We start from the raw sequence: 17,857 nt of genomic DNA, 5'->3' as shown, positions 1-17,857 counted from the left end.
CCCGCAAGCACGTGACAACAATCTTCCTCTGTATTGGCTCGGAGCGCAACCCACACGGCGGCTGCGCGAAACCCCACCCTGTCCCCCCGCCCCTCCCCCAAGACCGAGCGGCGGCATTGCCCGAATGAGTGCCCTTGGGGAGGGGGAAGGGTGGGCGTGCGCGTCTCACCCCAATGGCCGTTGGTCTCGCTCGCTCGCGCGCGCACGCACGCGCAGGGAGGCGGCGGCGGCGGCGGGACGGTGGGCTCGCGCAAGCGCGGGTCACGTGAGGGTGAGTTTTTTTTCCCTCTGGAGGGTTGAGAGCTCGAGCACCAAGAGAGGGGAAAAAAAATCCACACCAGAGCCGTTAGTGTGAGAGCTGCTGTGTGTTAGTGTGGAGGCATCGCATCGCGCAGCACACACACCACTCAACACACACAGGAGTTTAAAAAAAAGAGAAAGAAACCCCCTGGGGGAAGCTTCTAGTAAAAGAACAAAAAAACAAAAAAAAGAGACAGCCCAACAAGAAAAGGACAAGCGCTGTGGGACCAAGAGAAGGACGAGAGAGAGAGGCTCTTCTACGCCAGAACTTTCTCAGCGTTTTTTTTGTGTGCTTTTGGGGAGGGGGGTAGTTTGTTGGAATATGGTTGGGGAAATGGAAAATAAGGAGCGACCAAAACCCACTCCAGACTATCTCATGCAACTGATGAACGACAAGAAGCTGATGAGTAGCCTGCCCAACTTCTGCGGCATTTTCAATCATTTGGAGAGGTTACTGGACGAAGGTATGTACGGTGGCAATGGGAGGCGCGGGGAGGGGAAGGGGGAGAAACATTCCTCCACGCAGATGTAAACACGGAAAAAGGGAAAGTGCAGATCCGAGTGGCACCTTCTGCCCATCATGCGCACACTTGAAGGATATATTCTATTAGGTTGCATTAGTTCGCAGGGAAGGGTGAGGAAGAGGATATGCAGACCCTCCTCCTCCCTTCCACTCCTGGGTAAACATTCCAGGCTAAAGTGGGGAAGCATATTTGTCAATTGCCTTTATTTTTCGCTTAGAGTTTAAGGGGACGATGTGGAACAGTTTGCAGACTCTTGACATTTCCAGATAGGGTATTTGAAAGGTGAAGTAGCTGAGCATACATTTGGTAACTTGTTTGTTTTTCGCTTTTGGTGAGGTGGGGAGAGAATGTCTAAAGGGATTATATAATAATGAACTCTGCAAAGCACCGAGGTAAATGCCTGGAGGTCTTGCAGCAGTGAAACCTTTGCAGCGGACATTGCACGCCTGTTCCTGATTCATTTATGTCGTGGTGAAAACGTAGTATAAATGTAGGTGTTGTGAGACTTCTTACGGTATCAAGCAAGCCAGGCTTTGCAATGCTAATTTAGGAGATTCTTGGTTCAGTAGCTGTACAAGCGATTTGTTTGTCTCCCCGCTCCCCCCATTTCCTGTTTGGAGCAATATGAATGGATTTTATTTTTCTTTTGATTTGATGGGTTTGCGAGCGGTGCTTTCCGTGATTTGAAATATAGCGAGGCGCAGTGATTTCAACAGTGTTGGCTTCCTTATAGCCCAGCCAGCGTTTTAAATCTACATCGGCGGAGGGAGGGGGACGGGGGGGGAACTAGAAAAACATATAGCTTGAGTTGAGTGAGGTACGAAACCGGGACAGAGATTAGAGAAAAATGGGGAGGTGATACCTGCCCGTGAAGGGGTCGAGAAAGGAGGACTTGCAGGCAAGGACGGTGGGGTGGGAGAGATACTCGACGAGACCAAGGCAAATAATTTGGGAATTTGAGAAGTGTGTGCGCCGATTAACGGGAAAAGAGCGGTTTTAAAAAAGTGAACGAAGGGAGTAAATAACAACATTTGATTGTCAGTTGTTTTGATCTTTACTTAGCGTGGAAAATTTGTTCGGTAATGATGTGCCAAGAAACTTCTAGCAGTTCTAACAGCTTCAGTAACTTGTGTAACTAACATCTTAAATTTTAGTCTCTTGTGGCGTGCATGAGTAAGTCAAAGTTTTTTTGCATCCGATGGAGGTATTGAGATAATATTTATTGGTCTCTGGTATTTTGAGATATTTGGGTCCATTTAGCTCAGGGTCTCTAATAATAGGCATTGCGCCAAATGTGTCAAATTGAGCTGAGTAGGGCATGTTAGTGATAACTTGAACAGGAAATCAAGCGATGGGTGGGTGGGGGACAAGATAGAGGCATAAAAGTGCTTAGGATGAAAACGAGATTGATTCCACTTTGGGTTCCTGGGTCGATCAAAGATTTATTCCGGGCGACGACACACAAGGTCTGAGTTTGAGATTGTTTCGTGTTTTCATTGATAAAGCTTCTGTGCATTTTAAAGAGGAAGCTGCAGCTGGAGGAATTAAACTTAATTTTGATTGGAGTTTCAGTGGAACAGTTTAGATTAATTCTTGCGAAAAGAGAAGCAGACAGAATTAGAATGGAGAAGGGAGAGCTTTAAAAAAGCGTAAACGAGATTTGGTCAGTCATTGACCGGTCAAGCTGTTGGTTCAGATTTCTAGACCAATTTTACTGCAATGTTATTACGAAACACGAGCAGACTTAACGCCAAAAGGGGCGGCAAGAGGAATTGATAGGAGGAGGAAGTGGTCCTGTCCATATTGATCCAGAATGCTGCGGTACTCCTTCCAACTAAAAAGCAACTACAAAAATTGTCTTTGGTGAACAACATCTCGAGTCGCACCACCAAATTACAAAAATAAGTTACTATGCGATTAGTAACGAAAACAATTGGGAATAATGGTAAGACTCATTCTTGTGCAGCCGGGTTTCAGAAGGAGTGGCGTGGATGAGCTTTCCAAATGCTTACAGTAACCTTTTAAACAAGTTAATTTTCTTGTTGTAACCCATTCATTTGGAATCTGGAGTTTTCTCGCGCCCTCTCTGTTCATGCTTCTAATTCAGCCAAGCAGATAAGTCAGTTTGGTAGCATTTCCTTTTTTCAGCAAGTCAAAGATATACTAAAGTGGAAAGGAAATGCCTATAGCATTAAATCGTTGCTTCTGCTTTAGCTTTCCACGGCTTGGAACAGGATCACGTTATTGACCAACGATGCTGTTGCATAAATCTGTCAAACTTTGTAAAAGTTCCACGTTTGAGCGCTAGGGTGTGCTAAATCTTTCCGTGAGGAATCAGAGGTTTTTCTTCTGTTACTTCGGAAACCTCAATTTTAATAAATGCGTTCTACATCAGAGGTGACTGACAACTTTCCATAGTATTCTGATCGGTGATAGGCAGCTTCGATTTCAACCATTACCGTTTGCTCCAAGTCATGGTTGCCATTTCTAGATTCGTACCCGCTGCTTCTGCAACTTCGTCTTTCATCCGCGAATCAAAATATTTTGACGTCTCTAAATAGTAAACGATGATTAATGATTTGTCTTAATTGGAAGGAAATATTTCCAGAAACTTCAATTTACCTTCTCGCTGGATGCTAAATATAAATTGAATGTTAAAATGAAAAATTGCTCGATCCACATCTTTGAAAAACGAGTCGAAATAACTAGGACGTTATCAATGAATAATAAAAAGACAACGTTTTCTTGCACGACAGTAAATCACAATTCGTATATATATTTGTAGGGGCAGTCGGAAACGTACAAATAAATAAATCAATGTTATAACAGTTGGTAAAACTAAATTCCAGTCTCCATAATTCAGAGAATTATACTTGAATTCGGCATGCATTCTGTTAATCAATAGCTATTTTGATCACATGTACATGAGGATAAGGAATTTTTTTGAGCTGTTCTTCCAGAAGTTACAATAGAGCATTGAACTCTCAAATAGTTTGGTGGTAAACTTTGCGGAGGAGCCATCGCGAGCTGACTGGTCAAAGGAGTTCCTTTCCACGATTTCAGAAAACTTCTTTTGGCGGATTGTTTGAAAACATAATTTTGTAATTGATACATATTTCTATGTTTTCAAAATGCATATCTTTGTCAGAAGAATTGGGGAAAGTGAATCTTTTCAGATACCTGTTGTAACTGTTAAATTGTTATTAAAATGGCATTCCGTGCACCCTTCTTTAGTAAACTAAGGTGATATCACAGGCTGATCTCTTGTATTGAGAGGCAGGGGCTTTCCGTATTGAGATTTTCCTGGAATTGTAAGATTCCATGTTGGATTTATCAACAATAATACTACATAAGATGGAAGGCTTGTGTTACTGTATTAGGCAACAACTTTGCGCCCATATCATTTCTTTGCTCTACTGAGGGGTTTATTTAACAAGCTTTAGTGACAGACTATCTTTCTATAAGTAGTAACCATGATTTGTTTTGGTAATGACAGTTTGAAAGCTTAGAACATAATTTGTTTGACTACGCCACTTGTAATGCTGTACAGGAAAATTAATTTCCAGTATAGATTTGAAATGATTATGCTCTGTTGAAGATGAGCTTAATTTGGATCTTTTATCCATCATCCATGTGCTGATCAATTTACATTGGAACCGGCTTCTGATTTTAAAATTCTCCTCCTTGTTTCCAAATCACTCCATAGTTTTTTTTCCTCATTTTCTTTGAACCTCCTCTGGCTCTACAACACTCTCTGCATTTGTCCAACTGTGCCTACTTATGCATTTCTGACTCTCCCTCCCCCAGCGCTATTAGTGGACATGCCGCCTTTGTCTAGGCCCTACATTCTGGAATTCTTTCCCTAACCCTTTTAGCCTGTCCGCATTTATTCAGCTTTAAGACACTTTTTAAACCTTACTGCTTTGGTCATGCTTTTAATCTGCCTTATTGTTTCCTCCCATTTAATTTTTTTTGTACTCTGTTGAAGACACTATCAGGCATAAATTGCATGTTGCTGCTGTTATCCATTTTTTGTTTTCTTCTTACCATAGTGGGATGTAAGGGAGGAGGATAATATGATTCACATGGCATAATAGTGTATTTATAGGTTAAGTAAAGTACCTATTCACAGCTGATAGTGTATTGTTTATATTCCCTTGCTGTGATTTGCTGTCAAAGCCAGCAAAGTTCTGTGTATGTGTACTTAAGGGGTGCATGGATTTTAAATATATTGCAAACATGAGAGAATATACACTTGATATATTTATGTAATCTTTGGGTATCTTTGTAACTTACCTAGGAATTATGGAGTGCTTAATTCAGTTTATGTTGCACAGTGTGGTGTCGAACCCGGCAGTGTAACAGGCTAGATGAACAAGTGAGGTTTTTTCCTGTCTGTTGTTTTTGTATGTCAGTATAAATAGGCTCTTTAGTATGATTCAGGGTCAGTTTACATTGCTTCTGGAGTAACAAGATAATCTGTATTTATGCTTCACATGCATTAAATTTTCAGGAAAAAAAACTTCAGTAATGTATCGATGACTGTAAATTGGTGTACTATTTCATTCCAGCACTAACTGTAAGATGTGTAGCTTAAAATCCTGATGCATTTGATTTGGTTTTATTTGCTTTGTATATAGGGACCATAGGTTAGGGCGAGATCTGGAGCAATATTATGATGCATTTACATGTTCTAGTTTATACTTTTTTAGGATGCAGAGTAAACCAGAAGGAAACAGTAGTAGTTGAATTAAAAAGGGTGAAAAAACTGCATTCCAACCTGGCTTTCATTATTTACAAGAAAATGTAATCTTGTTAATGTATACGGAATGCAGCAAGCCTAGCAGTCTGGCACAGATCCAAATTGACTGAAATGTTATGTAGTTTCCCCTTTATTTTGCAATTTATTTAATCAACTTTAAGAATTTGATGTATTTTGAAGAAACAATATGTTATTTAACTTAAGTTTTTGAGAATTTGCTGGCATCAAATGAGGTTGGTTTATTTAATTATCAGAATGTTTATGGTAGCTTTGAATGTATTCAGTATTCTGAGTAACTGAACTCCTGATATGATATCAAACTATTTTCCATTTGTAACCATTTCATAACTTCCCAAATAACTGTTGGAAAAATTAACCTTTTTCTCCATTTATGCAAGTATTAAATGATAATTTTGAATATCAAAATAGCAATAGCAGTTTAAGGGTTAATGCCTGATTTTGCAATGATTTTAGTTTTTGACTTTTAAATCTATTCTAAAATAATTATTTTGGAGGTCATTGTTGTAAACTGTCAGCTGTGCACAAGAGTCAGATGGACTCAACGTTAACTATCTGGCTGCACAAATGCTGTAAGAAGTCTCACAACACTAGGTTAAAGTCCAACAGGTTTATTTGGTGGCAAACGCCACTAGCTTTCGGGGCTCTGCCTCTTCGTCAGGTGAGTTGGGAGTTCTGATCACAAACATGGTATATAAAGGCACACACTGAGTTTACAGAATAGTAATTTAGAATGTGAGTCTTTACAGCTAATCAAGTCTTAAAGGTGCAGACAATGTGAGTGGCGATAGCATTAAGCAGATGTCTATTGTCTCCAAACAGGACAGTAAGTGAGATGTTGCAAGCCTAGGCAAGTCATGGAGATTACAGATAGCGTGACATGAACCCAAGATCCCGGTTGAGGTCGTCCTTGTGTGCGGAACTTGGCTATCAGTCTCTGCTAAGCGACTGTGTGTCGTGAAGGCTGCCTTGGAGAACGCTTACCCGAACTCAGAGGCCAAATGCCCGTGACCGCTGAAGTGTTCGCCAACAGGAAGAGAACATTTTTGCTTGGTGTTTGTCGATTGATGTTCATTCATCCGTTGTCGTAGCATTTGCATAGTCTCCCCAGCGTACCATGTCTCGGAACATTCTTACCTGCAGTGTATCAGGTAGACGTTGGCCAAGTTGCAAGAGCATGTACCATGTACCTGGTGTTCTCGAGTGAGATGATGGCACCCGCATCAATGATCCGGCATGTCTTAGAGGTTGCCATGGCAGGGTTGTGTGGTGTCATGCTCACTGTTCTCTTGAAGGCTGGGTAGTTTGCTGCAGACAATGATCTGTTTGAGGTTGTGCGGTTGTTTGAAGGCAAGAAGTGGGGGTGTGGGGATGGCCTTGGCGAGATGTTCATCTTCATCAATGACATGTTGAACAATCTGGAGAAGATGTCATAGCTTCTCCGCTCTGGGGAAGTACTGGATGACGAAGGTACTACGGACTTTGTACAGAAACTTAGCACGCAAGGGGCATTTGAACCAGGAGCACTTCTCGTCACAATGGATGTCTCGGCACTCTACACTGGCATCCCTCACGACGATAGCATTGCTGCAAGTGCCTCAGTATTCAACGCCGACAACTGCCAGTCTCCTGATGCAATTTTATAACTTATCTGCTTCATCCTGGACCACAATATCTTTACCTTCAACAACCAGTTCTTCATCCAGACACATGGAACAGCCATGGGGACCAAATTTGCACCTCACTATGAAAATATCTTCATGCACAGGCTCGAGCAAGACTTCTTCACTGCACAGGACCTTCAACCGATGCTATACACTAGATACATTGATGACGTTTTCTTCCTTTGGACTCATGATGAACAATCGCCTGAAACAATTATGACATCAATAAGTTCCATCCCACTATCAGACTCACCATGGGCTACTCTGGAATCGGTTGCAATCTTGGTCATGCATCTCCATTAAGGACGGTCACCTCAGTATCGCAAACCCACGGATAACGTCACGATGCTCCACTTCTCCAGCTTCCACCCTAAATACATTAAAGAAGCTATCCCTCACAGACAAGTCCTCCGTATAGACAGGGTATGCTCAGATGAAGAGGATACGCCCAGATGCTGAAAGTCACACTCATAAAAACGGGACACAGCACTCGACTCATCGATCAACAGTTCCAACGCACTACAGTGAAAAACCGCACCGACTACCTCAGAAGATAAACATGGGACGTAGTGGACAGAGTACTGTTCATCGTCCAATACTTCCCCAGAGCAGAGAAGCCATGACATCTTTTCTGCAGCCTTCAACATGTCATTGATGAAGATGAACAACTCGCCAAGGCCACCCCCACTTCTTGCCTTCAAACAATCACACAACCTCAAACAGACCATTGTCCACAGCAAACTATCCAGCCTTCAGGAGAACAGTGACCACGACATCTCACAACCCTGCCGCAGCAACCTCTGCAAGACATGCCAGGTCATCGATGCGGATGCCATCATCTCACGTTAGAACACCATCCACCAGATACATGGTACATACTCTTGCAACTCGGCCAACATTGTCTACCTGTTATACTGCAGGAAAAGATGTCCCAAGGCATGGTACATTGGGGACACCATGCAGATGCTATGACAACGGATGAATGAATATTGCTCGACAATCACCAAGCAAGACTGTTCTCTTCCTGTTGGCGAACACTTCAGCAGTCATGGGCATTTGGCCTCTGATCTTTGGATAAGCGTACTCCAAGGTGGCCTTCACGACAGCGCAGAGTTGCTGAGCAGAGGCCAAGTTCCGCACACATGAGGGTGGTCTGAACTAGGATCTTGGGTTTATGTCACACTATTTATAATTCCCATGACTTGCCTGGGCTTGCAACATCTCACTGTCCTGTCTGGAGACAACACCGCATCTCTTTAACCTAAGCTTAATGTTATCTTCACTCACATTGTCTGCACCATTAAGACTTGGTTAGCTGTTCTATCAGTATTTGTAAACTGACTGTGTGCCTTTTATATGCCCTGTTTGTGATCAGAGCTCCCCACTCTCCTGACGAAGGGTCAAAGCCCTGAAAGCTTGTGGTATTTGCTGCCAAATAAACCTATTGGACTTTAACCTGGTGTTGTGAGACTTCTTACGGTGTTTACCCCAGTCCAACACACGCATCTCCACATCATGCACATATGCTGCCAGGTCTGAATTTTTCCAGTGTTTCGTTTATATTTTCTATTACTTATCAATGTAATTACTGTCATAATTATTGCACATGAGTATATGACTGTTGTGATTTAGATTTAATGTGGGCTTCAAGAACTGTAAATATCTGCAGTAGTACAATGAAAACTTTATCAGCATGTGCTGTACACCTAATACTCATACATTTTGTTTGCTATCCTTTTCTCTTTTATAAGCGAAGTATTCAAAAGACTGCTTTTTGTTTGTGAAAGTGTGAGAAAATTGTTTCACGTAAAAACAAATCCCCAAAATCTTGAATTTTAAATTCTTGGGTATGGAAAATAAGTGTTACCTTGAGAACCAGTATTTGATTTGTCTCCCTGAGTGAACTAGCTGGACAATAAACTGCTACATACATAGTATTTCTAAAAGGTTGGGGCCTCATGACCAATTTTACAATATTATGATATTGCTTTTTCACAAGACCACATTTGCCCTTCACCAGCTGTCTGTTCTAATAGTAATTAACAGGTGAAATTGCATGAAAAATAAAACTATAAAATACAACTATTCACAAAATAATGGTTGTGCACAAAGTAAATCCCTTAAAGTGAGTCATGAAGTTCTTCAGAAATAACTTCCTGAAGTGTCCACACGTCAAGACGAGTCCCATTTCCAGAATTCTAGCCAAATCATTTCATACCCTTCTGTGATGCCCAAATGTTTACATAGTTAGATCTATTTAACTGCTGCCTCAGGTGTATTTATATAACAAATCAAGGGACGAAATGAACAAAAAAATTAAAATTGTCCTTCATTTGAAGAAAATCCCAGAAATGCCATATTTATTGGACTAATAAACCCCTTCATACAGAGCTGTTACTTAGCAACAATAATTTCACACAAAGTGAGATGAAGATCTTGTAGCGTAATCAAACTTAATGATGTCATATTGATACTAGTAGTTATACAATTTTATCCTCTTTGTAATGGTTTCCTATGTAATTGTACCTTCTCCTGTTGTGGCTGCTTCACAGCCACAACAAGCCTTGAAGATTTGTAATTCCATGGCAATGGTTTTACTTAAAACTTAAATGCACATGATGAGATGGCGAATGGGAGATGCTTACTCAGTAGTTTTGCTTTCAGCAAAACATTCAATTAACTAAAATCTATTCATTGTGGGAGGGAATTCTACCTGGTGGTCACTTGAGGCTTCAGTATTCAGTTTTCATCATGTTGGATAATTATTTTGATTTGACCTTTTTCTTTGTTAACCAAATGGCAAAATTGTCAGTGTAATTTTGATTTCACTCCTCCAGAGCATTGCTGGTTTCCCAAGCTTGCAAAACTAAAAAGCTGAGCTGAGACCTGATATCTCTACAGTTGAGTGGCCCCAAAACACTGGTAAAAGGAGGATGTGTGCATCAGAGAGTAATGCACCCTTGCAGAAAAATTGCTTCAATTTCCCTTTTCCAGTTGGCAAAAATGAGTGTAAAGAGTCTGTTCAATAGTAGTTCATCCGGTGTGGTATTTATACTTATTTACAGTACCAAAACGTCACTTTACTAATATGAAGTTAAACACACAATCATTTTGTTAAATATATTGCTGAAATCTGAAGAATTTATATCATACGTTGTGCTATTTTGGGACACCGGAAGTTCAGAAGTTTGCAGGATGTGCTAGATCATCTAGAGAAAACATAGCATTGGAGTGCCTATTTCCCAGTGGAATTAATTGTTTGCTTGCCAAAGAAATGTTGCGATCCCAGCTGCTACATTTTGGGGGAAATTGATAAGAAGACACCCAGGTTATCGTACATTTGTTGTGTGTGCTGCTGCTTTGTTTCATAATATACTGTGTGAATTGGATAGATATACATTAAAGGAAGTGTGGAGCTCAGTTTGACGATCAGCTGCAGGAACTGGAAATTTGCCATTTTATCACAGTCTCTCAATTATGAGACAAGCGTGTTAGTGTTGCTCGGCTGAGTTACATATATCTGGTCACCTGTAATCTGTCATGTATTTTCTCAGGGCAGTCGTGGTACTTTGGAGATGATGACGATCATCTCCAATCAGATCAGTCACTATATCTAAGCAAGCATGGTATGGAGGTGGTGCGATTCATTTGATCAAGAGGATTGAGGATACTTAGAAGTTAACATTTTAAGCAAAGGTCTGTAGGACTGTGTGTGTTTACTTACAAAAAGCCAATGCAATTACTTAAACACTATTCATAACACACAACGTTAATGATGGATTCTAACAGACTGGTGTATGCTATTGTATGGTGCCAATTCAGCTTGTTTCCCTTTTTTAAGATTAATGTTTCTCTGGTAGATTGGAATTGATCTTATGTGGGCTCTGAACATTGACTGAAACTCTTCTTTCCCCCCCTCTCATTTTCCTCTGTCCTGCCAATCAATTTCAGTTATTTTAGAAGATATTTACATGTAACCTACATCTGTAATGAGATCATAAATGATTAATTTGCATATCAACAAAAACAGAAGTAACATTTTACATCCAATATTTTAGTGTCGAAGTCTTTGTCTTAAGCAAAAAAAGCACAAATATTTAATTTGAGATCCTAAAGATAAGAGCAACAAACTGCATTTTAAATCTTATTTCAACAAAAGTTTTTACTTATATTGTGTCATTAATCTATTTACAAATCCCAGGGCACTTCACATGAGCATTATAAGACAAAATGTGACATAAGGGCAGTTGGACAAATGCTTGGTTGAAGAGGTAGGTTTTGAGGAAGGAGTGGTAGAGAAGCAGCATGATACAGGGAAGAAACTCCTGACCTGGGAGCCCAGGTAGCTGAAGGCACAACCACGAGTAGTGAAGCAATTTAATTCCAGATGCTGAAGAGATGTTATAGGAATGCTGATAACTTGGGGTTGGAGGAGATTAGTGTTAGTGAGGGGTGAGCGATGGAGAGATTTGGAAACAAGAAAGAGAATTTTAAAATCGAGGTGGCACTTTATTGACCAATTTAGGTCAGCAGTCACAGGAATAACAAGCGAATGAGACTCTGCCAGTAATGATAGAGGCTGCCGAGTTTTGGATAACACCCAAGTTTCCAGAGGGCTAAACGTAGGAAGCTATCTAGAGGATAGCAAAGGTATGGATAAGGGTTTCCGCAGCAGATGAGGCAGGGATGGAGTTGGACAGTTTTACAGAGACCTTAGCAATGCCTTCGATATATAGTCTAAAGTTCATTTCTGGGTCAAATGTAATATGAAGTTTGCAAATGGTCTGGCTCAACTTCGGACAATTGCTTGGGAGAGGGGTGAAATTGATGACTAGGGAATGAAGCTTGTAACATGGATGGAAGACCATGGTTTTTGTCTTCCCAGTATTTTGTATTGGTTATGATTGAACACTGGCATAGGAATTTGTTTAGGCAACAATCTTATAGGAATCAAGATTGGTTATATTCAAAAAAGTAATTAGGAAATAAGAAGCACCTATATGCATTACAAGTAAAGGCTGTTAGATGGAATTACTGCTGTGATCCAAATAGATTTTTATATTGCTCTTTTAAAATTCATAGATGTTCTGTAGATAATCAGACTTTTCAACAGGTATCTGTTCTATTAAAACCCTTAGTTATGATTGTTGTGATTGTGCAAAGATCTGCTCTTGATATCAGTAGGAAGCATTTTCTTATGACAGTTAAACTGGAATAAGTCTGATGTGCAAGCTTGGATAAATTTAAGTCACTACACAGTCCCTGAATAAATACACTATATAGTTTTTACATGCTTTTCAACAAATTTTTCCCCTCTTCAGTAACCTAGATTCCTTTAGTGCAATGCAACAAATTCTTTTAAAAATCGCATGTAACTGATCATTACTGAACAATTCACAATTTTTAAATTTTATGCAAGTCATGTATAAAAAAGATTCTGAGCACTTCCTGTAAAGTGGTCCACTTTTTAAGGAACTGAATGGAAGTAGCTCTCATAAGCATATGAAACATTTCTTGATTTTCTTTGTACTGTTATATAGTCAAATACGAGTTCAGGTACATAATATTGGAATAAAGTTAAGATGTTTCATCTTGCTTCTGACTTTATAAAACAACTTGGTGCAGAAGGAGCACATTTTGGTAAGGGAATCTAAACTGCTTTTTAAATGACAATTCATTATTATGTAAATAAAACTTTCAAAGTACACAAACTTTTTAATGCAAGATTTACATTGGAGTTGGTGCTCACTTCCCCACACAGTGAGGTCTTAGTTTTAGTCACGCTAATGGGTGTGGATGCATCATGTGGAAGCAGAGTGTTTCTCCACAGACTGGATTAGTTTCTGATTGCTATTTTTCACATTTCATGGGGCTGATTAAGTGCAGCATTTGCCTTGTCTCATGCAAGGTTCCCCTGCTTCCTTATTCATGATCATGCAATAGTGCAGGGTGTTGTGGCACTTGAGGAAAAATAATTTATTTTCCCTACAGTCATCATGACCTGTTTACTTATTTGCTAAGTACAAATTTCATTTTTCTTTTGCAACTGCTGAACTCAACTAACAATGACAACAGCACAGAAAGAAGCAATTTGGGCATTGGAGTTATTCAGTCAATCCCATTCCTCTGCTCTTTACACATAGTCCATTTTTCCTTCAAGTTTTTATCAAATTCTCTTGAAAGTTACTAATACATTTTAGCACCCTTTCAAGCAGTGCATTTCTCACATTAACTCTGGTATTTCTGCTGATCCGGTAAACCTTGTTATTGATCTTTTTGCCACTGGAAAAGGCATCTCTTTATTTACTCTATCAAAAGATTCACGATTTTGAACATCTCTATCAAATCTCCTCTGTATCTATTAAAAAGACTAACCCTAATTTCTGAACAGTGGCATCTGAAATCTTGTGCCCATGATACTTTTCTAGTAATCTCTTCCATGGTCCTTCCTAGGTACCCAGAATTAAACATGTCAGTACTCAAGCTGAGACAGCCTGTGTTTTATAAAGAGTTATCATATCTTCCTTGCTTTTTACTCCCTTTTATTAATAAAACCAAGGAATCTATATGCTTCTTTAACAACCATCTCAATTTGGCCTGCCACCTTCAAATTACTTGGTATACACTCTCCCTGGTGTGTTTATTTTTGCTAAAACGATCACTTCACACTTCTGTTAAATTTTACCAGACTATATCCTGATGAACCCTGTTACTATCCTCCTCATTTACTTACTACATTTCGATCTTTTGTGTGAACTGCAAACTTTGAAATTTTATGCTCTGTTATACTGGTTACGTAACCATCGCAGATAATGATGAGTCACTTTTGTTGCAGTTATTTCCTTTCACGTAGCATTTCCCTCAATCTGGATGGCCATAAAACATTAGATAGGGGTCATGGGTAGAGAGGTGGACTGGTGGTGTTGAGATGGCGGCGTGGGCTCGCTGGGCCGAAGGGCCTGTTTCCCGGGCTGATTTTGTTCTTTTGTTTTTGTTCTTTATTTATTTGGATTCTCGCTGAATTAAGGAATCACCCACATTTCGAGTTGTAACGGGCAGTAGCCCGTTTTTCATGCACTTCTGGATGTTGTCTGTTTGAGTAATCTATTGTCTCAAAACTACAACTCTGATGCACATGATTTTGCAAATGCATGTTCACCCTGAGTGACCAGATTTGACTGCAGCTCATTTAGGCTAATTTATAATTAATATTAATTAATATGCTCATTAATGTAGAGGAAATGGAACAGGTTTCAACTCTGGTGTTTGCATCAACAACTCCCAGGTATGGCGCAGCCTACAACAAGGTGCCTTAGCTATAGCTCATGGAAAGTACCCAAAATTTCCCATTGCAGAATGCGCGTGGAAGATTGGGAGTTTCTGCCAGTAATATTGTAACCTTGCATTCTAAAGAAACTGAATTGAGCTCTCCAAAGCTTATGCCAGATAGGACCTTTTTGAGCCACAATCGAGTGCAGGCCAGCATTTGCTCAGAATCAGACCTTGTAAAAGGGTACTGGAACACTAATTTTTAATGCTTATGTTCTATGCTTCCATTGTGTCACTCAATTTGTGGTTCACATTTGGCAGTGAAGAATGAGCAGAAAAACAATTCTTTGGCATCTTAATTTATAAGAACTGTGCAATTATGATTTTTTTTTGGAGTTAATTTACCCTTGTTTGCATTGATTCAAGACATTACATTATCCCAGATTAGTATCAGTTGTCATTTATTAAAGCATGAGATTTCTTGTAATTTTCTATATTTACCATTGCACTATTTTTCTTGACATGAACTGAACAACTTTAATTTTGCGGTCCGTATTGAGCGAATGGCACAAATGATTCACAACAGTTAGACTTGTTACAGACTTTATGTGCTTTTGCGCTGAAATTTAGGGTGATTAGAAATAAAAAAGTTTAGAACCCTGTACAGGGGATTTATGACCTATGAGAACAGGACAAACAATTGTGTAACTCATCAACCAGTTAAGAATCATTTGTGAGCCATGCAGGATCTGAAACAGGAAGTGTAGGTTAGAATAGTTAATTCAAGTGCACACAACAAAATAGATGGTGCTGGGAGGGGAAGATAGATGAGATTGAGTGAGAAAATAGACAGGAAAAAGATTTTAAAATTTACAGCAGTAACTAAAATCTATAAGAATAAGACTCCTCTGCATTTTCTGTGGCTGAAAAGTTGTTTGTCAATAATTCAGACTTGTAATGTTGTCAAAAATTAACTTAGATTTGATTGGACAAGCCCTAACATTTTCTGGCGTGTTTATGGGTATCATGTTGCGTAAATACCCCAACTTCACATGTTCATGTATTTGAGCGCATAGCCTCTTGACAAGATTCTGGTAGAGGAAGGTTCTGGAGGAACAGGATAACTTTGACAACAACTTCCTGATTTCTGCATTTAACTGCATGGCTTTTTAAAAGTTTATTAGTCACAAGTAGGCATACATTCACATTGCAATGAAATTACTGTGAAAATCCCCTAGTTGCCACAATCCGGTGCCTGGCCAATTCATCCAATCAGCATGTCTTTCGGACATGTAAAGACTCAATCTATCCAGTTTCTCCCTGCTATTGTATACTAAGCTACTGTTAGATTTGTATCATGTGATCAACTGAGTTTTTCCAGAGTACAGATTCTCTTTAAATGTAGACATGTTTGTGTTGCTGATTGTGCTTCAAATTATTTTTCGAAGTGAATCAAATTCAGCAATTTAGCTTGTGACCTTTTATTGCACTGAAAGCTTTAAACATCTATAGATGTGTATTGCGCTCCCAGCAGTTAATTAATTATTTGATAAAGATAATAGTTGGAGGAAAACTGCTAGAGAAGGTTTCCCAGACTCCAGAGTGCACCACTATTTTTATATTCTATGATATGATTGTAACCCTCCGGAAATATAGAAGTTCAACATAGGATCAGAATGTTCGGGAATTCCTGGTAAGAAGTAAGGGGTAGTTCTGCAATGTTCCAAGATTCAGAATCTATTTTTAGTCGGGCGCAAAAATGGGAAACTGAAATTCATTGCAACATGCCCCTTTTAGGTTGCAGAACTATTTTGTACTGCTGTATACTGGAGATCCTTTTCTAGTATCTTACCGTTTAATTTGTTGAGTAAATTTTGCTAAATAGCACAATGTGATTTAAAAAAAACTCAAAGGCTGTTTGTATTAGCTTATGTACAGTACAATTTGATCAACTAAGCCTTATTAATTAGACAAACATCTCAATGAGATGAAGCCCAACGGGGGGTCAGCTCTGTAGTTATCCAGGAAGTAGACTAGGATTTTTATGTGGGTAACTATTCAGGTAACCATCTGAAATCTGTGACTCCAGCTCAGAATTGGAGGCATTTGCGGATGGTCCCGGGAAAGTAATTTGCCTGCCAGAAATTCAACTTTACTACTAACATAAGGCTCACTGGTCTATAATTTCCTGGATTATCCCTGTTGCCCTCAAACAAAGGAATAACATTGCTCATTCTCCATTCATCTCGGACCTCTTCTGTGACTAAGGAGCTCCCAGCAACAACATCTCTCTCCTCCCTCAGTATTCTGGGATAGGTCCTGCGGGCCTGTCTACCTAATTGTTTTTTTTAAAACATCCAACGCCACCTTTTTTCACATCGACATGCCCTAGAATACTCATCTGCTCACCCACCATGTCCTCCTCATTTGTGAATGCTGATGCAAAGTATTCATTAAGAAGCTCATCCACTTCCTCCAGCTCCACACACACATTCCCTCCTTTGCCCTAGAGTGGACCTATCCTTTCCCTACTCACCCTCCTTATATACATATATAATACCTTAGCATGTGCCTTAATTTTGTTTGTCAAGGACAATTCATGCATCCTTTTAGCTCTCCTAACTTGTTAAGTTCTTTCCTGCATTCTCTGTGTTCTTTGAGGACTCTGTCTGCCTTCAGTTTCCTAAACCTTATTGTATGCCTCCTTTTTCTTTTTGACTAAGCTCACAATTTCTCTTGTCGTTCAAGGTTCTCACATCTTGCCATCCTTATCCTTTTTCACAGGAACACCCCAACATTGAACTCTAATCAATTGGGTTTTAAAAGATTCCCACGTGACAGATGTGGATTTCCCCCTCAAACAGCCATCCCCAATATAGTTCTTGCCTAATATTGTTGTACTTAGCCTTCCCCCAATTTAGTACATTCAGCCGTGGACTACTCTTATCCTTATCCGTAAGTAACTTGCGGAATAATGCTCACTGTTCCGGAAATGCTTCCCTACTCAAACTTTGATTACCTGGCTGGGCTCATTCTTCAATACCCAGTCGAATCTGGTCCCTTCCCAAGTTAGATTATTTACATATTACTTCAAGAAGTCCTCCTGGATGCACCTAACAAATTCTTGCCCATCCAAGCCCCTGGCACTAAGGGAGTCCCAGATAATATAGGAGAAGTTAATCACCCCCCACAACAACCCTGTTGTTTTTTACATTTTTCCGTAATCTGTCCACATACCTATCTTCCACTGACAGTTTGGGGTCTGTAATACAATTCTATCGAAGTGATTGCACCCTTCCTATTACTGAACTTAACCCCCA

The 17,857-nt window shown here is 39.8% G+C and overlaps 1 protein-coding gene across 5 annotated transcripts in view; it reads left to right on the top strand.

Annotated features, from left to right (window-relative positions):
• The first annotated feature begins 359 nt into the window (after positions 1 to 359).
• LOC145350848 (KH domain-containing RNA-binding protein QKI) overlaps positions 360 to 17,857 on the top strand; it is a 595,016-nt gene continuing 577,518 nt past the window's right edge. For 4 of the 5 annotated variants that reach the window (XM_080200210.1, XM_080200212.1, XM_080200211.1 and 1 more), the window contains exon 1: positions 520 to 764. In XM_080200210.1, coding sequence (XP_080056336.1) covers positions 623 to 764 — 142 coding nt within the window. In that variant the 5' untranslated portion in view covers positions 520 to 622. Of the gene's footprint in view, positions 765 to 17,857 lie in introns of all 5 variants that reach the window. The other variant, XM_080200214.1, reaches the window with a different exon arrangement.

The sequence above is a fragment of the Carcharhinus amblyrhynchos genome, chromosome 12 (assembly GCF_965287045.1).
Source record: "Carcharhinus amblyrhynchos chromosome 12, sCarAmb.v2.hapA, whole genome shotgun sequence".
NCBI lineage: Eukaryota > Metazoa > Chordata > Chondrichthyes > Carcharhiniformes > Carcharhinidae > Carcharhinus > Carcharhinus amblyrhynchos.
The sequence above is the reverse complement of the archived record's forward strand: the minus strand, read 5'-3'. Positions and strand labels throughout refer to the sequence as shown.